Genomic DNA, 21359 nt, shown 5'->3' with positions numbered 1-21359 from the left:
CTGGCTAGTGCTAAAATGAAAACGGTGTTTTTCTTGAGACCACCAGCTCAGAACGGAGGTATGCTATCCGGGTTATCACAGAACTTGTGTCAATGCTCATTAACATGATATGCTTTGCATCTTTGATCTGATCTTTGTTTGACAGTTCTGTATCCAGAGATACCTCAGGCTGGGAAATAATACGATAAGCTTTCAATAGTTCTTTAATTGAGTTTAGAGGTCACTGTGGAGAGGCACGACTCCATAAGTGCAACATCATACACAACAGAGTTAAGGACTGTATTGATAATTATTTGCTTCTTTATAATCTTACTTCTCTCAATAAACCTATTTTGTATTTTTTACACTGAGCTGAAATGGTAGTTTTTCACCAGTTTGGAGAGATCTAGATCACATGGTTGTAGCCTGCACTATTTCCAGTGCAAACGCAAATGGTCGAAGGCTTCAAAATAACAGAAAATGCTAGAAACACTCAGCAGGCCGGGCAACATCCATGGAGAGAGAAACAGAGTTAACGTTTCAGGTCTGGGACCCTTCATCAGAACTGGAGGCGGCTAGAGGTGTAACAGATTTTAAGCAGGTGCAAGGCAGGGAAAAGGGGAAGGGAGGAAGGAACATTCTGTGCTAGGTCAGGAGTGGTTAAATGTTGCAAATGGGGATGGCAAAAACATAAACAGCCTGGAAAATGGGGGCAGAGGTTATGGTCTGAAATTGTTGAACTCGATGTGGAGTCCAGAAGGCTGTAAAGTACCTAATCGAAAGAGGTGGTGCTGGTCCTCGAGCTTACGTTGAGCTTCATTGGAACAGTGTAAGAGGCCGAGGACAGAGAGATCAGAGTGGGAGTGAAGCGGAGAATTAAAGTGACAGGCGACCGGAAGCTCGGGGTCACCCTTACGGACTGAACGGAGGTGTTCCGCAAAGCCCCCTTTCCCTGCCTTGCACCTGCTTAAAATCTGTTACATCTCTAGCCTTCTCCAGTTCTGATGAAGGGTCCCTGACCTGAAACGTTAACTCGGTTTCTCTCTCCACGGATGCTGCCTGACCTGTTGAGTGTTTCCAGCATTTTTTGTTGTTATTTCAGATTTCCAGCATCCGCAGTATTTTGCTATTGTGTTGTGGTAGAAGGCGTCATTGTTTTCCCTGCGATAACACTATTCCAGATATTTCACACATTAGATCAAGCTTCAGTTCAGAGGAAGTGTGTGGAAATGACTGGTACTGAGCAAATATTGGGAAGTCGTCTAAATTGTAACAGACACCATTGGGTTATGTTGAAGAATCCATCATATAAACAGGATTTCAAATTTTATTCCAGTTACACTTCAGTTTATATATCTTTCGCAAGTCTAAGAGATTGATGTACAATAAAGAATTAACGATTAACAAAATAATCTAATTGAAATCTATAGTTTATGTACTTATAATCTATGATGATAAATAAAATGTTGCAATGCTATTCTAACAAAGTTGTAATTTTTAATTGAAATCAAGCACTGAAGCATGGCTGTCTAACACAGCACATTGAAGAAGTTGATGAACTACGACTTTCATTTAGCACAAAATGAATTTGTTATTACGAAGTCATTCATGGAAGTCAAGTCTTGCATCAAGCAAGTTTGTGCATAATTCAGTATTTCAGGAATCCGAGAAAAATAGTTCTTTCCCAAAGTGTGTCGGTGCTTGATCTTGCGAATAAATGTGGCCTCATAATCCTGCATGGTGAATAACATAAACCTATGTAAGTCACGGTGACGATTTTAAGCTGAAGGTTAATAGATGAGGTTTTCTTTGACATGTTGTAAATATATATCTGTACTTTTAATTTGTACCATGGATGTTAAAAGCCCTGAACTGTCAAATTCAGTGCAAGAAGAGTAAGAGACACTAGAGAATGAAAGGATAATGAGTGCACGGAAAGACAAAAACAGGAAACATTAGATGAGCAAGACAATGAACCTATAAACCGAGAGAGGGAAGACAAATGAACCAAGGGAAAAGGCAAAGGATTAGTGGGATCAACAGCAAGAGATTATAGAAAAGGAACAATAACAAGCTAAAATAGGGGAAGAATAAGCAGATAAAAAGAGGGGAAATGAGTTTATGTACCTTTTCAATATTGGCAAGTTTAAGATGAGCCACAGCTTCTTCTTCTGTCAGGAGGATGCAGTTCCATGGTGACCACTCAAACAGTTTATCCCACCTTATCATTGTTAGATCATTCAGATTCTTGGAAGCACTCAATGCAGACTGTGTACCCCAAATACTGTCAACCAAATGTTTCAAATCTTGTTCCTGCCAAAACAATACCTGGTTTGTAACTTCATTTCAAAATAAAAATAGCTATTTAAAATAATGGATCAAAAATGCGAAACCATAACCTTTATTTAAAAAAAGGCTTCATAACTAATTTTATTATGGAGGTGTCAGTCAAAAAGGAACTCTTGTTCTGGCCAATATTCCTCCTTCCGTCAACAGCACAAAAAAATAGATAATTGGCCATTCATCTCTGCTTTTTGTGGAATCCTGTAGTGTGCAAAATGGCCCCAGTGTTAACCTTTATAACAACAACCATTGCAATTTAAAAGTAATTCACTGTATGTGAAGCATTTGAGAAGTGAGGAGGTGCTTTATAGAAACATAGAAAATAGGAGGAGTAGGCCATTCGGCCCTTCGAGCCTGCTCCACCATTCAATGAGATCATGGCTGATCATCCAAATTCAGTACCCTGTCCCTGCCTTCTCCCGATATCCCTTGATCCCTTTAGCCTTAAGAAATATATCCAACTCTTTCTTGAATATATTTAATGAACTGGCCTCCACCGCCCTCTGTGGCAGAGAATTCCACAGGTTCACCACTCTCTGGGTGAAGAAATTCCTCCTCATTTCAGTCCTAAATGGCTTACCCCTTATCCTTAGACTATGACCCCTGGTTCTGGACTCCCCGGCCATCGGGAACATCCTTCCTGCATCTAGTCTGTCCAGGCCTGACAGAATTTTATAGGTTTCGATGAGATCCCCTCTCAATCTTCTAAACTCCAGTGAGTATAAGCCCAATCGACACAATCTCTCCTCATACGTCATTCCTGCTATCCCAGGTATCAGCCTGGTGAATCTTCGCTGCACTCCTTCCATGGCAAGAACGTCCTTCCTCAGATAAGGCGACCAAAACTGCACACAATACTCAAGGTGCGGTCTCACCAAGGCCCTGTACAACTGCAGCAAGACATCCTTGTTCCTGTACTCAAACCCTCTTGCTACAAAGGCCAACATTCCATTTGCCTTCTTATAAATACAGGCCTTTGGGATATGGGACATAACACCAGAAAATGATGGACACACTTAGCATTTGACTGGCTCAGAGTATTTCCAGCATGCTTGGTTTTTATTTCAGATTTCTAGCATGTGCAGTATTTTGCTTTTTGGGACATAACTTCATAATGAAGTGTTGAGAGAGACTGGTCCTGGCTCACATCAAAGCCAGTGTTCCCGCCTCTCTTGACCAACACCAGTTTGCCTATCGTGCAAACAGATCAACGGAGGATGCAATCACAACTGCTCTACACTCTGTACTGAATCACTTAGATGGCAAAGAGACCCACATCAGAATGCTGTTCATAGACTACAGCTCAGCATTCAACACTATCGTCCCCAACAAGCTGGCCTCCAAACTCCACACTCTTGGCCTGAACACTTCCCTCTGCAACTGGACCCTGGACTTCCTAACAGACCCCAGTCTGTCAAATTAGGTAACCACACCTTCCCCCCTCCCCCCCCGACCCTGAACACAGGGGCCCCACAAGGATGTGTGCTGAGCCCCCTCCTCTACTCCCTCTTCATCCACGACTGTGTGGGTGTTCATGGTTCCAACACCATCATCAAGTTTGCGGATGATACCACGGTAGTAGGCCAGATCACCAACAACGATGAGTCAGCCTACAGGGAGGAGGTCCAGCATCTCGTGAAGTGGTGCGCCGATAACAACCTGGCCCTTAACATCAAGAAAACCAAAGAAATCATTCTGGACTTCAGGAAGTCTAAAGGCAGAAGTCACACCCCCATCCACATCAATGGGGCTGTGGTGGAAAGGGTGGACAGCTTTAAGTTCTTCGGAGTCCACATCACGGAAGACCTCTCCTGGTCCCTCAATACCTCCTCTCTGGTGAAGAAGGCCCAGCAGCGCCTATACTTCCTAAGGAGGCTGAAGGGATGTAACCTGTCACCCCTGATCCTCTCTAACTTTTACCGCTGCACAATAGAGAGCATCCTGACAAACTGTATCACAGTATGGTATGGCAGCTGTAGCTACTATGACCGGAAAGCCCTGCAGCGGGTAGTCAAAACTGCCCAACGCATTACCAGCACCCGGCTACCGACCATAGAGCACATATACCAGAAACGCTGTTTACGGAGGTCACGGTCCATCATCAAAACCCTACCCACCCCAGCCACAGTCTGTTCGCCCTCCTGCCATCTGGGAGATGCTACAGATGCATTCGCACCCGTACGACCAGATTTAGGAACAGCTTCTTTCCCAGGGCTGTCATCCTACTGAACTCCACAAATAAACTCTAAAGCCTGCACATCTGCCAATGCACTTTATTATGGTTATGTTTATGTTAATATACTACAAGCCAAATGTATGTTGAATGTTTAAATGTCTTAACCTAAATGTACACTCTCGGGAGCCGCAAGCCTACATTTCGTTGTACTGCACTTGTGCACTAACAATGACAATAAAGTTGATTATGATTATGATACCATTAATTTGACATTAAAAGTTAGTTACCTCCAGCCACTAGAAATATTTTCCTCTATTTGCCAACATTAGAAAACAGATTTAGAGAGAGTATAAATCGAGTATACCAGGTTTATATTCACACACTTTTTCACTAACATTAAGTGGGGAAAAAATATACCCAATAGGGTTTGTTTAAAATTAGCTGCAGTAAGTGTCATATTGTACCTGTAATAAGAATGCCAACTGGGCTCCATCTCCGAAATCTGCCTCCGCTTGCCTCAACCGCTTAAGCATCAGTTTGTACTGGGTCGATTCCTCATGATAACGAGCTTCATTATCCAGCTTAAAGCATTGTCGACATATACGCAGATTCTGTGAAGTTAGTGACAATGGGAACTCTGTGGAAGGCAAGTAACTTCCGCAACTTGAACAGAAGTAAATGTTTTTGCGCAATTGCATTGGATCCTGTGGAACCTATGAAAGAGATTAAATGTTCACTTTACAGAGTTAAATAATATCTTCAACTCCTCCCACTGTACCCAAACAAAAAATTAAGGAGGAAACCCCTCCATTGCTACTCTTTACACAGCAACATCAAATGAACTGATCAGATTTACCTTCCACTGAAAATGGAAACTAATACTACAAGTCTCCAATACCAAAGTGAAGTTATATTAGGATTTTCACACTGCATTTATGTACAGACCAGCATAAAAATGCTGTGGAAATTTTAGTATAAAACAATCAAATGGTCACTGTGTTGGTTCCAGTTAAGATATTCCATTACACTTAACCACAGTACAACATCATAACACACACTGGAGCCATTAAACTAGAAACTGAGGTGGGGCAGCAGTATCACCAGAAGTGCACCACAGGGCAACGCTTTGATCTCATGACCCTGCCCCAAATTACAGTGGATGAGGGTCATTAACACATTAGGAGTGAGTCCTGTGCCAGTAGCGGCGCATTCAGCAACAACAGTGGAATCTTGGAGTAGCACCTGTTGCTTCAAGAGGGGGAAATACAGGCTAATCAAATTGAAGGTTGAAGTCAGAGTTTGCAGGTCCACAATTCAATTGGAAATTTCGCTAGCGGGCCCACTTTCATCCCAGAATGGTATTTATGCCTGCTTTCAGCAGACATCTACCACTAGGCCTAGCAGAGGAATATATGGAAAGATTCCGAGGATAACCCAGGAATGCCCCAAAACCGCTGTTAGGATGTAACCGAAGCCAGCAGAAGAAGCACCTAGCGTCCCCCACCTCTGAGGTGGAATTTACTGTGCAGGGCAAAAGGGGCAGGACTCTGGCATGTCTGGGTCCTGCACCATTTTCTACCCCCCCCCCCCCACCCAGTAACCAATGAGAAACACGCAAAATAAAGTTGTAAGTTTGTTATGTCCTATTTTGTTGTGGAACCCATATCCTTATCCCAAACTGCGAGTATTGTCCAGTTATACTGTGAAAGTACCAAGCAGCATTAATACTTTCATGCCAATAGGTCTATTGTGGTAATATCAGACACAAAATTTGTGTAAGTTCTCAATTGTGGTACAGTTAAGTAGAATGCAGTACAATCCAGAAATGCCGTAAGGGCTCCGTCATCATAGTGGCTGGTTGATGAGATACAAACAGATCTGAGCGATTTAGGGCACATTTTCCAACGATTCCAGTCATATTGGCATGGTCAATAGAATTCAGGTATGCATGAACCAGGAAATTGAGTAACCATCCCGCTCATCCAATCCCTGCTGCAAACATCCCCATTTCAATCTTCAGATTGGGCTGTACATAGACATAGCTTACTCTTGAATAGGAGCTTAATTCAGTATGCATCCTGCTGAATATCCCGATCAAGTGTAATTACCACCCAGCATTACTTCCACCCATTCAGACCAGGCATTAAATGTAAGCTGCATGAATATGGTAGGAATAAACTAAAACTGCCAGTTTTACTTTTTGGATAGATTGTATTTTTTAAATTATTTAGGTTATTGTTATTTCTATCAGTAGATATGCAGCTGAATTATTGTTCCCAAGAAGACAATGTGACCAACCGTTAGTCATTACAAGTTTTCAGGAGAACAGGAAATTCCTTAAAGAAAAGTAGATTTGTCATTCAACCTCTGTATGCACCATGGCATCCAACTGGATACAGCAACCTCATCAGTACCAACTAAAGCCATGCCTCTACTGGTGGGCATTCATTCAACGTGTCCACTTGTCTGTATGGGAGCAGATCTCTGGGCAGCAATGAGAGCAGGGAAGTCCTGAAAAATGGCTCCTTCCAACATGTTCAAAATGGACCAACCAGCCGCTGGAGACTGAAGTCTAAGGCCTCTATTACAGCAGTGTGAGCATTAATGATAGCCACTCTGATGCGGTGCACAAGCTCTTTCACCGAGGGCTCTGCTACAAATAGTCCAAGAGTTGCCCTACACTCCTGGATAGATTTTAATGTTGGGAAGCCTTTTTGCAAGACTGGACAAATGGACTCATCCACACTTGCTGTAGGACCTTGCTGGATACTTTGCATATTCTCCATTAACTGCAGAAAACATTGGTGTTCAAATATCATCTTTCACTTAAATACAGGGTGCATGAGGTCTGCACTCCTGTGCGCTGCAGCTAACGAAGGATATGAGCTGGCCATTCAGCCAGCAGGTTCCTGCTCTTCCACTACCATCACCACCTACTTCAGCTCACTGTGCGCAATGCATCACCTGGTGTATCAAACTACCCAAATCCTGAAAAATGGATTCACTTGTGTTGGTGCTTGCGACAGGTGGATGAATGACGCAGGGTGCTGGCTTCTTAGGAGCCAGCGGGAGCTGCAGTTGCTTCTTGTGGTGCACCAAGCAAACAAGACTTGTGCTTCTAAATTCATGCTACCCCCACTACCTCTAAGTGCTACTTATTAATGATTCCCAGTTTGATTGCTTCAAAAGGAAAGGGTTTAATGTTACAGGCTCTCCTCTGATTAGCAGGTGCCTGCTATAATGTACCACTTTATTCTTGAAGCAGAGGGGTTGGATGTGCCAAGAGCAAACATGGCGACGTCCAAGTGGCTATCCTGCAGCCCATTATGGCCGAGTGCATATACATACATCATGCCACTACATTTTGTCAGAAGGACATTTTGGGTAAAGCCCTTTAAGGGAGTCAGTGTGGCAAGAGTTTTAGTTAGATTCCAGGTTCAATACATGCCCTGCTGCAGAGTATGAGGAAACTGTTTACAGTAACACATACTTGATGTATAGTAAGGGTAGGTAGCCTTACTTTGGCCAATTTGGAGCGGTCTCTACAAATCTTGCAAATTTGCAACCAGGGTCTGAAGTTTGGAAACGGCATTCATTTGGAGTATCACTTCCTCCGAGGTGCTCTGTGTCCGCACATCTGCTCCGTTAAGCCATTGTTTTCAAATGTCTTGATTATGTTGCTGACCAAAAATCTTTGAAATGCTGCTGCACTACTTTAAATTCCTGTAGTATCATTCCTTTCTCAAAACAGTGAGCTCCCAATTGCTGACGCATTACATGTTGGGCACTCACAGGAACATCTAACAGCAATAGGGCATTCAGCTCCTTGAGCCTGTTCTGCCATTCAATCAGATCATGGCTTATCTGTACCTCAGCTCCATTTACCCACCTTTAATCTATATCCCCGGATACCCTCACCAATCCATCAATCTCAGTCTTGACAATTTCAATTGACACAGAATCCAGAGCTTTTGGATGAGAGTTCCATATTTCCACTACCCTTTTGGTGAAAAAGTGCTTCCTGATTTTACTCCTAAATAGCCTAGCTCTAATTTTAAGATTGTGCCCCCTTGTTCTGGATTCCACCAGAGGAAATAGTTTCTCTGTAACGAGCCTATCAAATCCCTTTATCATTTAAAACACCTGAATTAAATCATCTATCAATCTTCTAAACTCATGGTAATACAAGCCAAGTTTATGCAACCTGTCCTCATAATTTAACCCTTTAAGCTCCAGTATAATTCTGGCATATCTACACTGGACCCCTTACAAGGCCAATAAATCTATCTTTCCGGAGATTCGGTGCCCAAAACTGAACACAGTACTTTCGATGGTGTCTGACCAAGGCTCTGTACAACTGAAACATCACTTCCTCCCCTTTGTATTCCAACCCCCTGGAGATAAATGCAAACTTTCCATTATTACTTTTTGTAACTGTGCACTAGCTTTTTATTGATCTATGTACCTGGACGCCAAAAATCCTTTGTTCCTCAACAATTCCTAGTCTCTCGGAATTAAGAAATTATGGTTTGTTTTTCTTGGATCCAAAGTGGACGACCTCACACTAAATTCCAGCTGCCAACGTTTGCCCACTCACTTTCTCTGTCTATGTCCCTTTGTAACATCCTGCTCCCGTCTACACAACTTACTGTCTCGTAACTAACTGTCATCTGCAAATTTGAATATAGAATTCTTTATTCCTTGATCCAAGTTATTGATATATATGGTGAAACGCTGAGGCCCAAGCACTGATCCCTGGGGAGCACTACTTGTCACATCCCGCCAATCAAAGAATGTTTCCTTTAACCCTACTAACAAATATCCTTGCGGGGAGGTTTGCTAGCACTGTTGGGGGGGGGGTTTAAACTAACTTGGCAGGGGGATGGGATACAGAGGGGAGCTGAAATAGGGGGGGATGTGCTGCCAATTATAGAGAAAAAAACAAGTCAGCTTGGTAGACAGGGCAAATATATAAGGGCAAGGCTGGATGGCATCTATTTTAATGCAAGGAGTCTTGCAAATAAGGTGGATGAACTGAAGGTGTTGATAAACACATGGGAGTATGATATTGTTGCTATCACGGAGACATGGTTGAGGGAAGGGCAAGACTGGCAGCTCAATATTCCGGGGTACAGAATCTTCAGGCGAGACAGAGGGGGAGGTATAAGGAGGGGGTGTCGCAATATTAATTAAGGAGTCAATTACTGCAGTAAGGAGGGATGATATATTAGCAGGGTCCTCTAATGAGGCCATATGGGTGGAGCTTAAAAACAAAAAGGGGGCAAGCACTTTGCTGGGAGTGTACTATAGGCCTCCAAACAGTCAGGGGGAGATAGAGGAACAGATATGTAGGCAAATCTCAGAGAAATGTGCAAATAATAGGGTAATAATAATGGGGGATTTCAACTTCCCCAATATTAACTGAGATAGTCAGAGTGTGAAAGGCTCAGAGGGTGTAGAATTCTTAAAGTGCATCCAGGAGAGCTTTTTGAGCCAGCATGTAGAAAGTCCTACAAGAGAGGGGGCGGTACTGGACCTAATTCTAGGGAATGTGGCCGGCCAAGTGGAAAAAGTGCTAGTAGGTGAGCACTTTGGTGATAGTGACCATAATATGGTAAGATTTAAGGTGGCCATGGAAAAGGACAGGGATGGGCCGGAAATAAAGGTTCTAAATTGGGGGAAGGCCGATTTTAATAGGATAAGGCAGGATCTGGCCAAAATGGACTGGGATCAGCTACTTGTAGGAAAATCCGCATCGGAGCAATGGGAGGCTTTCAGAAGGGAGATTGAGATCATACAATGGCAACATGTTCCCGTAAAGGTCAAGGGTGGTTCCAAAAACCACAGGGAACCTTGGATGTCAGGGGATATACGAGAATGGATTAGGAAAAAAAGGAGGGCTTTTGGTAGATACAAAAGGCTAAAGACGGAGGAAGCCCTAGAGGAGTACAAAAAGTGCAGGGGGATACTTAAAAAAGAAATTAGGAGATCAAGGAGGGGCCATGAAATAACACTGGCAAGCAAAATAAAGGAAAATCCGAAGATGTTTTATAAGTATATTAAGGGTAAGAGGATAACTAGGGAAAAAATAGGGCCCATTAGGGACAAAAGTGGCAATCTGTGTGTGGAGCCGGAAGATGTAGGAGGGGTTCTAAATGAATTTTTTGCATCTGTTTTCACTATGGAGAAGGACGATGTAGACATAGAAATAGGGCGGGGGGGACTGTGATATGCTCGAACATATTAACATCGAGAGGGAGGAGGTATTGGCGGTTTTAGCTGGCCTAAAAATGGATAAATCCCCAGGCCCGGATGAAATGTATCCCAGGCTGCTGTGTGAGGCAAAGGAGGAGATTGCGGGGGCTCTAACACATATATTCAGGACCTCTCTGGCCACAGGGGATGTGCCAGAGGACTGGAGAACCGCTAATGTAGTACCATTATTCAAGAAGGGTAGTAGGGAAAAACCGGGGAACTACAGGCCAGTGAGCCTAACATCAGTGGTAGGAAAATTATTGGAAAAAATCCTGAGGGACAAAATTTGTCTCCACTTGGAGAGGCAAGGATTAATCAGGGATAGTCAACATGGCTTTGTCAAGGGAAGATCATGTCTGACTAATTTGATTGAATTTTTTGAGGGGGTGACTAGGTGTGTGGATGAGGGTAACGCAGTGGATGTGGTATACATGGATTTCAGTAAGGCCTTCGATAAAGTCCCGCACAGGAGACTGGTCAAGAAGGTAAGAGCCCATGGAATCCAGGGTGCCTTGGCACATTGGATACAAAACTGGCTTAGTGGCAGAAGGCAGAGGGTGATGGTCGAAGGTTGTTTTTGTGACTGGAAGCCTGTGGCCAGTGGGGTACCACAGGGATCGGTGCTGGGTCCCTTGCTGTTTGTGGTCTACATTAATGACTTGGATATGAATGTAAAAGGGTATGATCAGTAAGTTCGCGGATGATACAAAAATTGGTAGGATGGTAAATAGCGAGGAGGGTAGCCTCAGTCTGCAGGACGATATAGATGGGTTGGTCAGATGGGCGGAACAGTGGCAAATGGAATTTAACCCGGAAAAGTGCGAGGTGATGCACTTTGGGGGGGACTAACAAGGCAAAGGAATACACAATGAATGGAAAGACCCTAGGCAAGACGGAGGGTCAGAGGGATCTGGGTGTGCAAGTACACAGATCCCTGAAGGCGGCGGAACAGGTGGATAAGGTGGTAAAAAAGGCATATGGGATACTTGCCTTCATTAGCCGAGGCATTGAATATAAGAGCAAGGAGGTTATGATGGAGCTGTATAAAACACTGGTTAGGCCACAGCTGGAATATTGTGTGCAGTTCTGGTCGCCACACTACAGGAAGGATGTGATCGCGTTAGAGAGGGTGCAGAGGAGGTTCACCAGGATGTTACCAGGGCTGGAGCGCTTCAGCTATGAAGAGAGACTGGGCAGGTTGGGTTTGTTTTCCTTGGAGCTGAGGAGGCTGAGGGGGGACATGATTGAGGTGTACAAAATTATGAGGGGCATAGATAGGATGGATGCTGAGGAGCTTTTTCCCTTAGTAGAGGGGTCAATAACTAGGGGGCATAGATTCAAGGTAAAGGGCGGGAGGTTTAGAGGGGATTTGAGAAAGAACTTTTTCACCCAGAGGGTGGTTGGAGTCTGGAACTCACTGCCTGAAAGGGTTGTGGAGGCAGAAACCCTCACAACATTTAAGAAGTATTTGGATGTGCACTTGAAATGCCATAGCATACAAGGCTACGGGCCAAATGCTGGAATATGGGATTAGATTAGACAGGGCTTGATGGCCGGCGCGGACACGATGGGCCGAAGGGCCTCTATCCGTGCTGTATTACTCTATGACTCTATGACTCTGTCACTTACCTCCCAACCAATTACCAACCCGTGTCACAAGGTTACCTCCAGTTCCGTGCACTTTTATTTTTGCTAATAATCTCTTGTGCGGAATCTTATTAAATGTCTTCTGGAAGTCAATTTAGACAATGTCCATAGCTACTCCCCTAGCCACCATGTTGGTGCCTCCACAAAAAAATAACTAGATTAGTCAGACATGACCTGCCCTTCACAAATCCATGCTGACTCTCTGATCTGGGAAGACTCAGCAAGGTTAGGTGTGTGTAACTCTGCAAACCTACTGAATAAGATTCTCACTGCCTCTAGCCAGAGATTGGAAAGTGAAGCGTATGGGATCACTTTTGTAACAATAAATGAGCATAAGTGCACAAAATTTCATATCTGAATCGACCCCTGCCCATTAAAATCAAACTGGACTTTTTTGTACCTTAAGGAATCTGGCAACTTCTGGGTTAAATGTTGGTGTTTTGATGTACTGAAGAAAAAGTGTTGATATTCTCTGTCTGAGTCCTTCCAGGTAAGATTCCTTTACTTGTCTCATGAGAAGATCTGCCTCTCTGTCAATCAATTCAACAATTTCCTGTGTTAACTTACAGTCATGTTCCTGTATAGAAAGAGAGAATTGATATTAGGGCTTAACTGTAAGAACCAGATGATATAACTATAAACACTGTAAAGCTTTTGGAGGAAGAGAACAGAAATATTTCAAAATTTAATTCAAACTGTGCCATGGGAATGGAAAGTAGTTAACATAATACCTTTGCTCAAGAAGGAAGACAAGGATAAACCAGGCAAACTCCTAGAATCCATAAATCAAAATAAAATCAGAAAGCACTTGCATTAATATAGTGCCTTTTGCGACAGCCAATTAAGTAGTTTTTAAGTGTAATCATTGTTGTAATGTAGGAAATGCGGCAGTCAATTTGTACACTGCATGGTCCCAATAAAATAAGTGAGCATTTGGATGTGCATGGGTTAATCCAAGACACAGCACAGATTTGCCTTTAGCTTGATAAATTTTGATAAGATTTGTTTTTGAAGAGGTGACTAATTGGATAGATAAAAGGGGATATAATGTACATATATTTTCAAAAGACATTTAATAAGGCATCTCACAAAAAGCTTGTTAGAAAAAATGTAGATGTACGGTCATAAAGGAAATCCAGCAGCATAGATGGAAAGTTCATTGACGGATAGAAAACAAAGATCAATGGTAAATGAGCTTTGTTGGGATTGGAGAAGGGTGTAACCCAGCAGTCAGTACTTGGTCTGCTTTTGTTCTAGGTAAATATATAGATGATTTGTACTTGTGCAAAGTGAGTACAATCTCTCAATTTGCTGATGACACAAAAGTAGGGGATTTGGCAAACAGTGAAGAGAATTGTAAAAGATTTCAGGAGGACAGGTAGATTAGTGGAATGGACAACCAGGAAGATGCAATTTAATGTGGATAAGTGTGACACAATACATTTTAGGAGGAAAAACAAGGAATGGGAGTATATACTCAATGGAAAGACACTGAAAGGTGTGGATGAACAGGCAGACCTAAGGGTACCAGTACACAAGCTTCTGAAAGTGCAAAATGCAGATCAATAAAGCAATAAAAAAGGTCAACAGCATTTTGGCTTTTACAAATAAGGCATAGAGTACAGGAGTATGAAGTAAGGATACATTTGTACAAATCATTGCTTAGAGTATTGTGAGCAACTCTGGGTTCCCCATTATAGAAAGGGCAAAGGGAGCATTGAGAAATTATTTTTGGAGTCGTCGTGTGATGGTCTTCTCTGCTCAAACAGAAAGAGTAAGAGAAGAGTTTTGATAGAATATATGGGGGAAACTATTTCTTCTGGTTGAGGAAGAAGTCCTTATTTTACTTTTCTTTTTAACAGTTGATGCAGGCCATTCTGAAACTATAAAATAATAATCTGAATTAGGATACTACAGTGCCAGTCACTCTCCTGTCCGCAGCTTGAGAAATGGGCCAGGATTTTTCTCTTTTTTTCCTACCAGTTTCAGAGTGGATGGAGCAGGAATTGTGGTGGGGAGTCATTCAACTAGCTTCCCTTAGATTTGTCACCACGCCCTGGATTTTCTGCCAGAAATGACAGCAGACGTCGAATGCGCGTTGCATTCACAGCGTCCAATTTTGCCAAGAGGGTTTGGTTCCAGAATAAAAGGCCATCTTAACCCATGCAATTGATAGCAGAGCAATCACACTAGGTAATGTGGGAGACTTAAAAAGAAAAAATGTCTTCACCTGGCACCAGTGACCACACTGCACTGTGGCAAGAGCTGCATGTATTTTCTCCTTCCATTCCTCCCCGCCACCACTCCCCACTTCCTCCTCCCACCCAAGATAGGTGGTGCAGCAGCCCCAGGAACACCGCTGAGAGCCCGTCACCAACATTCAAAGCATATTCAACATTAGCCTGAGCCTGGAAGATTGGCCAGGGTCAGACCAGGGGTATGCCCCACCCCAATGTATTTCTGGCAGGAATCTTGCTGTCAGCAGACATGGGTACTAGTGTGTTAAAATGTGAAGTACTCACTTATTGCCTCATACTGACAGCAATTCAGCAAAGAAATAGCCCAATTTCAGTTAAAGTTAGACCAGAACAAAGAACGTTAAAAGCTGTATTTCTCATATCTAAAATTAGGTTGGGCAGACATCTCTGATTTCCATATCTTACAAAAAATGCATAAATAATTTTTGTATTCGTACTTATTCCTAAATCGTACAAAATCAGTTAGTAACATAAAATTACTAAAGCCTGCTGTAGTACATCTAGCCCAAAACTAAAACCCAGAATGCCCATTTACAGTGTGAGGTGCACCATTTTAAACATCTGCAGTTATTTTCAATGTGATTTTCAATATATGTCTCTGAAGAATGACAGTAATTTCAACCATCCATTCCAACAGCCATTCTTTTTTAAAAAATCATTTAAACCTCATCCTATCTTGCTCATCCCTGAAAATGCTTTTCCAGGCTTGCCTTTGAGTATTCATCTGAAAGAGAGCACCCCAATGTCAGTCATTTACCATCTGTTAGGCACCAACATAACCAGTTCTGTACTGATTTTACACATTTCCATACCTTGACTGTGTGTTTTAATGTTAAAAGAGCGTCTAGCCTCTCATCCTGCGTCAGGTATTTCATGTTAATACTGTTGTAAATATCACGCAGCTCTCTGGCCCGAATAATGAACTGTGTGTCCATTTCAGTGACTCTCCCATCATATGCTTTCCACCTTATGGGGTCTGCACACTACAACAGTTAAAATATATTTAAAATTATTTTTCGCAGCTCACACTAAAGCACTTTAAAAAATATACACAAATATATTTATTATTAAAACTTCTCACACACAACTTTGAAAACAGCCAATTTGGCGACACCTTGTGGTCAATAAAATGCATACCATCACATGATTTTAATGCTTTGACTAACATAGTACATTTAGTTTATTTGAAGAGCACAGAGAAATAAATGTTTGCGGTACAATATATTTGTGTTCAGTTTCCACTCTTGATTAATTATTCCTAATTAAAAGAAAGCAATATTTTGAAGCTGGTAGATTAAAACACTAAAGGTTATTTCAATGCTCAATAGATTAGCTAAACTTCAGCCAAGGCAAATAAAATAAAGTAACCAAAATCTGATGGTGAAAGAAAACTGAAATTAACATAAGACAAAATACCTGGTGCTTATTAAGATAATGGGCCAGTAATTCCGGTCCCAATGCGTGAGTACGGACGGGGTACTCACGCGTGGGCCCGGTGGAAGTGCCGGATTTCAGCATGCACAGCGCATGCGCGGGAAACCGGCATTTCCTCCAAGGGGTTCAGAGGTCCAACGCGTGCGCGCAGAACTCTGCGTGCACGCGTTGAACTTCCTTCTTTTTGACAGGTTTGCCCGTGTGTAAGGGCCTGAACTTTTTACACAAAGAGGCGTAAGGACTGGATTCTTGAAGGTAAGTGGTCTATTATTTAAAATTATTACATTTTTTCCAGAGCTTCATTGTTTTTAAAGGACTTTACAGGAAGGTAAGTTTATTTTTAGACCCGATTTCTTAAAAAATTTTTTTTTTCAAAAATGTTATTAATTGTTTAAAATAGTTTTTAAAAGTTATTTATAGTTTATTTAATTATTGGGATTTTTTTTTAATTTTATTTAAAGTTAAACTAGTCTTTTGGGTGCCCGTACTTTTCATGGGTTTGACAGTTCTTACTATCAAACTCATGAATGAAGATTCCCCTCCCCTGATTGGCTGCACAGTGCTCACCTGATCCCAGCCGGCACATCGCACTAACTACGCCGCTGGATCAGGCAAGCACATCGCGCCGACATCTGAACCGGGCCAGTGACAGGAATTCCAAGCAGGCCCAGGCTTCAGATGTCGGCGCGCCGGGTGAGTGCACATCGGGGGCTTGCACGCGCTGCAAGCCCCCGATCCTAATTTCTGGCCCAATAGGTAACAGAAATCATGGAAAATTCTGCATTATTTCCACTCTACAGTTGCTGCAAGGTGAAGAGCTTGGCTTTCTCAAATGGTGGTTGGCTGCCATTGTAAGAAATTAATTCATGTGTGGCTTTTTGCAAGATTTATGTCTTCTTCACCTACTAGAACCCTACTATATTTCGAAGCTGCTGGGATGTGAATCTGACTATTTGTTCATCAATATATTTGATGAAAAGATGACTTACCACATTCTTAGAACAAGAATTGAACCTCATTTCCAACCTGAACTAGTATAAATTATGCCATTTATCCAGTATACTCAATTTGGATACTTTGGATTTTCATTTTAATATTACACTCATAACTACACAGTGCTCTGGAGGGATTTGGAAATAAAGGCTGCGATTTTGCCGGCGCTCAGAGGGCGGGTCGGGAGTAAAAATCCAAATAATTGATGGCGGGTTGCAAACCTGCTGCCATCCCGCCTCAACACAACTTTGCAAAGTGTGGGGTCTGCGAGTCCCGATCAGGCCCAACACCAAACAGCGGGAGATGCACTAAAGACAGTTAACAGCTTGTTAACTACCTAGATAATCCCTTTACTGGCTCTTCCCATTTTAAGACATTTTCTGCGTGTTGCCCGTTGTTCAACAAACACGCCAGCTGAGTGTGCCGGGTTCGGCAAGTTGCTGAATTGTTGACAGCTGCTCCTGCAGCATAAAAGCGGACCTGCAACATGGCTCACTTTCAGATGCCAGAACTTTGTGCTTTGAGGTTTTGGCACACATTTTGCAGGTCTATTGAGCTTGAGTGTTTAAACTGAGATCCATATGCATGGTGACCTCCTTGGAATACGCTCTGGCCACATTGACTGAGCGCTTATAACATCTCTTCCTCAACCGAGATATATACCAGCAGGATGGGAACCATTTATACCCTTATCCTGGTCCTCAGAATCGGAGGAAGAGCTGCCACAGCAGCACCAACAATAGGAGCGCCAACCTTCGCCTCAGCCACCTGATGATGCACAGGGCAGAGGGTGTCAGCGCAGGGCTGCACCTCACCACAGGAGATACACCCAACACAGGGTTTACAGGCAGAGGATGAGCTTCCTCAACATGAGGAGAAGCAGTGCCAAAGGCTAGGCTGAGACTTCCGTGAGAGGAAGTTGCTGACATCTGCACAATGCTGCACCAACACCTGGAGCCCAGAGGAGCAGGTGGCCACTCCTTACCAGTGGCTGTTAAAGTCACCACCGCACTCAACTTCTTTGCTTCAGGGTCCTTCCAGGAATCAGCAGCATCTCCCAGTCGGCTGCACACACTTGCATCATGCAGGTTACCGATGCCCTCTTTGCAAAGGTGCACAATTACATCCACTTCTCCACGGATGAAGCAAGTGTAACTGTGCGTGCGGTTGGCTTTGTAAATATGGCAGGCTTGCCAAGGGTGCAGGGCATTGTAGACTGCACACGTGGCCATTGGGGTACCCCATCACAACCCAGCTATATTTGTCAACCGCAAGGGCTTCCACTCCCTTAACATCCAGCTGGCGTGTAACCACAGGAAGAACATTATGCATGCTTGCGCCAAGTTCCCTGGCAGTTGCTATGACTCGTTCATCCTGCGGCAGTCTACTGTGCCTCAGATCTTCAATCCGCCAACCCAACTTTCCGGATGGCTACTTGGAGACAAGGGCTATCCCCTGAAAAAGTGGCTAATGACACCGATGAGGAGGCCATCAAACGAAGTTGAGGAGCAGTATAATGTGAGCCACATTTCCATCAGAAGCATCATAGAGTAAACCATCAGCTTGCTCAAAATACGATTCAGATGCCTCGACAGATCTGGTGGAGCCCTACAGTACGTACCAGCCAGGTCTCCAGAATCATCATGGTCTGCTGTGCCCTGCACAACATCACACAGCAGCGTAGCTTAGCGCTGCCCGAGGAACAAGTGGCTCAGCGCACAGCCTCCTCGGAAGAAGAGGCGGCGGCAGATGAGGGACGCCTTGCGGGGGTGGATGTGCCAATTCCACCAGCACGCGAACACATTGCTGGCCGCGAGGCAAGGAATGCACTCATCCATGCCAGATTCACGTAATTTTATGCATCAACCACATGTGGCTGGCACACGGGATGTCTGGCCGACCTTCTTAACACACCATACAGCATCTGTACAATAAACTGTGGTATCCGATCACTCTCACCACCATCATTACATATGAAAGGCGCCCTGACCCCTCACTGTGCAACTTCCATTTCTGAGCACACATCGGCCAACTCTTTGAATCTTTGCCATCGCTTTTCTTTAATACATTTATAATCACGATGACAAACATTACTTTGTATGAGATAAAAACACCCAAGTGACTACCCGTGACTATTTGTGTGTTAACTTTCTCTTACGCGTGCTTCTATGTGGTGCATCCCCTGTGGCCTGAGCAGATGTAGAGGCACCTTGTTCACTTCTATTCTGCACCTGCTTAGACAGTTTTGGCAGGCATCTTCTGGGTTTGGGAGCGTGGGAGGGCTCAGCAATAGTCTGCTCCTCCTGCGGCTGTGCAGGGGCTGAGACGGCCATCTCAGTTGAGTGAGGAATTGGGGGCTCTGACTGAGGACTCCGCAGTGGCATGGTAGTGAGAGCCCTTGGAGAGGAGCCTACACTTCCTTGTTGTCGACCACCAATATCCCTCTCATGGGTCACCCGCACTTCACTGCTAGCAAGTCGCTGGAGAGCCCCTGGCTGCACATCAGTGGAGCCATGAGGACCCGTCTCTGTACTGACAGTCCTCATAATGGGGACGACCATGAACTTCTGGTTCCTCTCCTCAATAGATGCCCATCTATCCTCCACAGAAGACCATCTATTTAGAAGCGTCACCATGCTCATTTGATTCTGGCGTTTTATGTCTTCCACGGAGGTTGCCATCCTTTCCATGGCGGCACCTACATTCACCATTGTGTGCACCACTGCATTGCTCATGTTTGAGATGGGCTCCTCCATTCTCTGCACACTCGCAGTTACTGTGGATGCAAACCCTGTCAGAGACTCCTGCACTTGTTCCTGAAGCTCCAGCACCGCTCTCTTTCTGGATGGCGCCAGAGGCACAGGGCTGGATTTTGTGAATGGAGGCGAGACAGCTGCTTGTCGTGTCAATGTCCGGCCTCCATCCTCGCCTGACCAACCAGAGGGATCTTCCCCTGATTGAGCTCGTTAAGCCAGCCCTGCGGGCTCAGCAGGCCAATTAGGGGGAAGTCACTGACAGAGCACGTCAACGTCTGATGTGCCATCTGTCAAGACTTCTTGAAAGAAGAAATGTCAGCGTTTGACAGCTCTGTGAAGCTGTCAAACACTGACATTCTCTTTAGTTTGATGAGTTCTTGTGCTCAGGACTCATCAAACCTTTCAAATTTGTAAATTTGACAAGGAGGGTGTTGGCTCTCCCAATCCACCGTGGCTGAACGCTGTAGAAAGAAAACAAGGTAAGTGAACACTTTTTTAAAACTTATAACCCACCTTGCATACCTACCACTCCACACTTGCACCCATCACTCACCTCTACACCTTGCTTCTAGGTGCCTCCAACCGCCGCAGACCTCCTCCATGTCTCCTCCAACCCGGCGGGGTTCTCAGAGGTCGGGAAGCCATCACCTGTAAAGGTAAAATGGCACTCATTCTTTTTACTGCCTGTTAATCCTTTTAACTGTCTGTTAACAGGTAGTTAAGTGCCTTTCCCGCCTCCAGGAGACGGGACCTGAAGCTGCACATCTTCCCGCCTCCTGGCAAAAGGGCACGGAGGCGGCTTTGCCATCCGCCCCCACTTTCTTCGAGTTTACCGCTGTCCCGCCTCCATGCCAGCCTCCTCGGAGCTTGGAAAATCCAGCCCACAGTGTCTACATGCAACTGAGCAGAGCTTGGAGTGTCCTGCAACCTCCGACAAGGACTCTCCACTGCTGTCGCTGTCTCCACCATCTGCTGATGCTCACTTGTGAGCTGTGATACACCAGGCGATAACACTATATGTCGTGAAGGACCCACCGAGATGTGCATTTCTGTGCTGGAGCTGGGTGCGCTGATTTAACATAGAAGATAGGAGCAGGAGTAGGCCATTCGGCCCCTCGAGCCTGCTCCGCCATTCAATGAGATCATGGCTGATCATCCAAATTCAGTACCCTGTCCCTGCCTTCTCCCCATATCCCTTGATCCCTTTAGCCTTAAGAAATATATCCAACTCCTTCTTGAATATATTTAATGAATTGGCCACCACGGTAGAGAATTCCACAAGTTCACCACTCTCTGGGTGAAGAAATTCCTCCTCATCTCAGTCCTAAATGGCTTACCCCTTATCCTTAGACTATGACCCCTAGTTCTGGACTCCCCGGCCATCGGGAACATTCTTCCTGCATCTAGTCTGTCCAGGCCTGACAGAATTTTATAGGTTTCGATGAGATCCCGTCTCAATCTTCTAAACTCCAGTGAGTACAAGCCCAATCGACCCAATCTCTCCTCGTACGTTATTCC

At 44.1% G+C, this 21359-nt stretch overlaps 1 protein-coding gene across 3 annotated transcripts in view; it reads right to left on the bottom strand.

Moving 5' to 3' along the window:
* Nucleotides 1-1288: 1288 nt before the first annotated feature.
* Nucleotides 1289-21359, bottom strand: part of iqub (IQ motif and ubiquitin domain containing) — a 65458-nt gene continuing 45387 nt past the window's right edge. For 2 of the 3 annotated variants that reach the window (XM_086008767.1, XM_086008766.1), the window contains 5 exons: nt 15471-15641; nt 12801-12977; nt 4963-5211; nt 2107-2292; nt 1289-1712 (listed from right to left, as the gene is read on the bottom strand). In XM_086008767.1, the coding sequence (XP_085864893.1) occupies nt 1548-1712; nt 2107-2292; nt 4963-5211; nt 12801-12977; nt 15471-15641 (948 nt within the window). In that variant the 3' untranslated portion in view covers nt 1289-1547. The remainder of the gene's footprint in view (nt 1713-2106; nt 2293-4962; nt 5212-12800; nt 12978-15470; nt 15642-21359) is intronic. The other variant, XM_086008768.1, reaches the window with a different exon arrangement.

Source organism: Somniosus microcephalus, chromosome 16 (genome assembly GCF_052327205.1).
Source record: "Somniosus microcephalus isolate GS21.2 chromosome 16, FLI_Smic_1.0, whole genome shotgun sequence".
NCBI lineage: Eukaryota > Metazoa > Chordata > Chondrichthyes > Squaliformes > Somniosidae > Somniosus > Somniosus microcephalus.
Note: the sequence above shows the minus strand (reverse complement) of the source record. Positions and strands in the feature narration are given on the sequence as shown.